The sequence below is a fragment of the Lagopus leucura genome, unplaced genomic scaffold, assembly GCF_019238085.1.
Source record: "Lagopus leucura isolate 7727_CA_CO unplaced genomic scaffold, USGS_WTPT01 34204-0_obj-0_obj, whole genome shotgun sequence".
NCBI classification, from domain to species: domain Eukaryota; kingdom Metazoa; phylum Chordata; class Aves; order Galliformes; family Phasianidae; genus Lagopus; species Lagopus leucura.
This window is the reverse complement of record NW_024968194.1, coordinates 1-2,825: the sequence shown is the minus strand read 5'-3', so window position 1 is coordinate 2,825 and position 2,825 is coordinate 1. Positions and strand designations below refer to the sequence as shown.

The 2,825-nt window shown below is 63.4% G+C and overlaps 2 protein-coding genes across 2 annotated transcripts; both read left to right on the top strand.

Annotated features, from left to right (window-relative positions):
• Positions 1 to 64: 64 nt before the first annotated feature.
• PSMB5 (proteasome 20S subunit beta 5) lies at positions 65 to 593 on the top strand (the record flags this gene model as incomplete). Its single annotated transcript, XM_042894313.1, has 1 exon — positions 65 to 593. A coding segment is annotated over one exon (278 nt), but the record flags the coding sequence as incomplete, so codon positions are not given.
• Positions 594 to 1,160: 567 nt separating this feature from the next.
• MRPL52 (mitochondrial ribosomal protein L52) lies at positions 1,161 to 2,819 on the top strand. Its single transcript, XM_042894314.1, has 5 exons — positions 1,161 to 1,234; positions 1,411 to 1,480; positions 1,559 to 1,626; positions 1,894 to 1,958; positions 2,548 to 2,819. The coding sequence occupies exons 1-5, from the start codon at positions 1,207 to 1,209 to the stop codon at positions 2,680 to 2,682; spliced, it is 366 nt and encodes a 121-aa protein (XP_042750248.1). The 5' UTR covers positions 1,161 to 1,206; the 3' UTR covers positions 2,683 to 2,819.
• Positions 2,820 to 2,825: the final 6 nt, after the last annotated feature.

Sequence of the window (2,825 nt, the reverse complement as noted above, 5' to 3'; positions counted from 1 at the left end):
TCCCCCCCACACACACCGGAAGTCCCCCTCTCCTGAACCCCCCGCCATCTCCTCTCCCCCGCAGGCCTTTACTACGTGGACAGCGAAGGCACGCGGATCCCCGGCGCCGCGTTCGCGGTGGGCTCGGGCTCCAGCTACGCCTACGGGGTGCTGGACGGAGCGCGGCGCCACGACATGGCGGAGGACGAGGCGCTGGAGCTGGCCAGGCGCGCCATCTTCCAGGCGGCGCGGCGCGATGCCTACTCGGGGGGCCGCGTCACCGTGTACCACGTGGGGCCCGGCGGATGGCGCCGCGTCTCCACTCACGACGTGGCCGGGCTGCACGACGCCTACGGGCAGTGAGCGCGGAGCGGGGGGACGGCGGTGGGCCGGGGGGAGGAACGGGGCGGACGACAAGATGGCGGACGACAAGATGGCGGCCTCACGGTCTGCTGTTGGTGGGATGGGGCGTCGAACATGGCGGAGGGACAAGATGGCGGCCTCCTGGTTTTCTATTGGTGGGTTAAGGCGTCAATCATGGAGGCGGGACAAAGTGGCGGCCTCCTCGAGTTCTGTTGGTGGGATGGGGCGTCGAACATGAAGGAGGACAAGAAGGCGGCCTCCTGGTTTTCTATTGGTGGGTTAAGGCGTCGATCATAGAGGCGGGACGAAGCGACGGCCCCATGGTTTCCTATTGGTGGGTCGGGGCGTCAATCATGGAGGAGGGACAAAGTGGCGGCCTCCTCGTCTTCTGTTGGTGGGTTGGGACGTCAATCGTGGAGGCGGGACAAAATGGCGGTCTCGTCTTCTGTTGGTGGGATGGGTTGTCAATCATGGAGGCGGCACAAAGATGCGGCCTTCTGGTCTTCTGTCGTTTGGTTGGGGCTTCAAATATTGCAGAGGACAAGATGGCGGCCTCCTGGTCTACTGTTGGTGGGTCGAGGTCTTCTGTCCTGGGTTGGGGTCCTCCATGGTCGGTTCGGGGTCCTCCAAGGGTCGGGGGTCGTCTATGATGGGTCAATATGGAACTGGTGTCCGTAGAACGTCTCCTTCCGGTCCCACCAACGCGCTACTTCCGGTCTCCGTACGGCAAGATGGCGGCGCCCGTGTGATACTCCGGCATGAAGACGTTGCGGCGTCTTCTGAACATAAGCAGGCGCCGGAAGTACTGTGGAAATAAAGCGGAAGTCACGCGGGGAGGCGTCCGGAAGTTCCGCTGGGGGCGTAATGTCGGCGCGCAAAGCGCTGCGGATCGGTAATGGCGGCGCGGGGCGTTTTGGGAGGTTTTGGGGGCACCGTGGGGCGGCCATGGGGGCCTGAGGGCCTCTATGGGGTCTCTGTGGGGCTCTGTGGGGTCTCTGTGGGGCTCTGTGGGGCTCTGTGGGGTGTTGATGGGTCCCTATGGGTCCCCACGTGTCTCTGTCCCCCCAGCTGCGCGCCGCGCTCTCAATGCCCGCCCCATCCCAGCGGCCCCGCAGCGGATTGGCCAATGGCGGGTCAGGTGAGAGACAGGGGGGAATGAGTGGGCGGGGCTCGGCGAGGTTGACGGGGCCTCATTAGCATAACTAATTACCCTCAGCCAGGGATTGGCCCCCGGCAGTTCGGGCTACGGGCCGCTCCGAGACCGCCCTGATTGGTCGTTTGTGGGTGAGCCAAAACCCCTTCGATTCACCCCACATTTTGGGGGGGTGACCCCGCCCCCTTCTGCTGGCCCCTCCCCCTATTTCTGGCCCCACCCCTTTTTTGCACGCCCCGTTGCCATTGGTCCGTGTGGGGGAGGGTTTGGCTCCTCACCCCTCCTTCCTATTGGTCCGTTTGGTTGTGCGTGGCCCCACCCCATCCCTCCCTTCATTCCAATGAAGCCACGCCCATCTCTAAACCGCGCCCCTTTTCCTTTTGGCCACGCCTCCCAAGATGGCCGCCCGGCTCCCCTGTGGGCGGGGCAGCTGCGCCGTCGCCATGACAACGAGGAATTGGCCGTGAGTTTGGCTCCGCCCCCTCCGCCTTCCTTGTGGGGCGGCTATGGGGCGATACGGGGCGGTTATGGGGTGATATGGGGGTGGTTATGGGGTGATACAGGGTGCTTATGGGGTGATATGGGGTGGTTATGGGGTGATTTGGGGCTCTGTGGCGTGGCTATGGGGTGATATGGGGTGGTTATAGGGTGCTTTGGGGATCTGTGGGGCAGTTATGGGGCACTATGGGGCGGCTGTGGGGCTCTATGGGGCAGTTATGGGTCTTTATGGGGTGGTTATGGGACTCTATGCGGTGCATGTGGGGTCTATGGGGCTCTATGAGCTCTATAGGGCGGTTATGGGGCTCTATGGGGCAGTTATGGGTCTTTATGAGGCAGTTATGGGTCTTTATGGGGCAGTTATGGGTCTTTATGGGGCGGTTGTGGGGCTCTATGGGGCGGCTGTGGGGCTCTGTGGCGCAGCTGTGGGTCCCTATGGGTTCTCCATTGAAGCCCTACTGACCCTTTAAGCCCCGCCCCTTTTCTATTTAGCCCCGCCCCTTTAGCCCCCACCCCTTTATAACCCCGCCCTCCCCCTCTGGCTCCGCCCCCAGCGCCGCGCCGTCGCTCTCATCCAATCCATGGACGCCGCCCGGGACAAGAGGCGGGGCTTAACCCCCCAGCCCCGCCCCTCGCTCCGCCCCAAAGGCCCCGCCCTTCGCCTTGGACCCAATGAAAGCCAACGATGAACGGCGTGCGGATAATTTCCGGCCATCTTTAATGACCCCATTAATTAATTAAAGTACTAATTAGTGTCATCGAACCCTCCCTCCCGCAGGGGGGCGTGGCCCGGACGCCCCTCCCCCTCCCTTTAGCCCCGCCCCGCGGGATT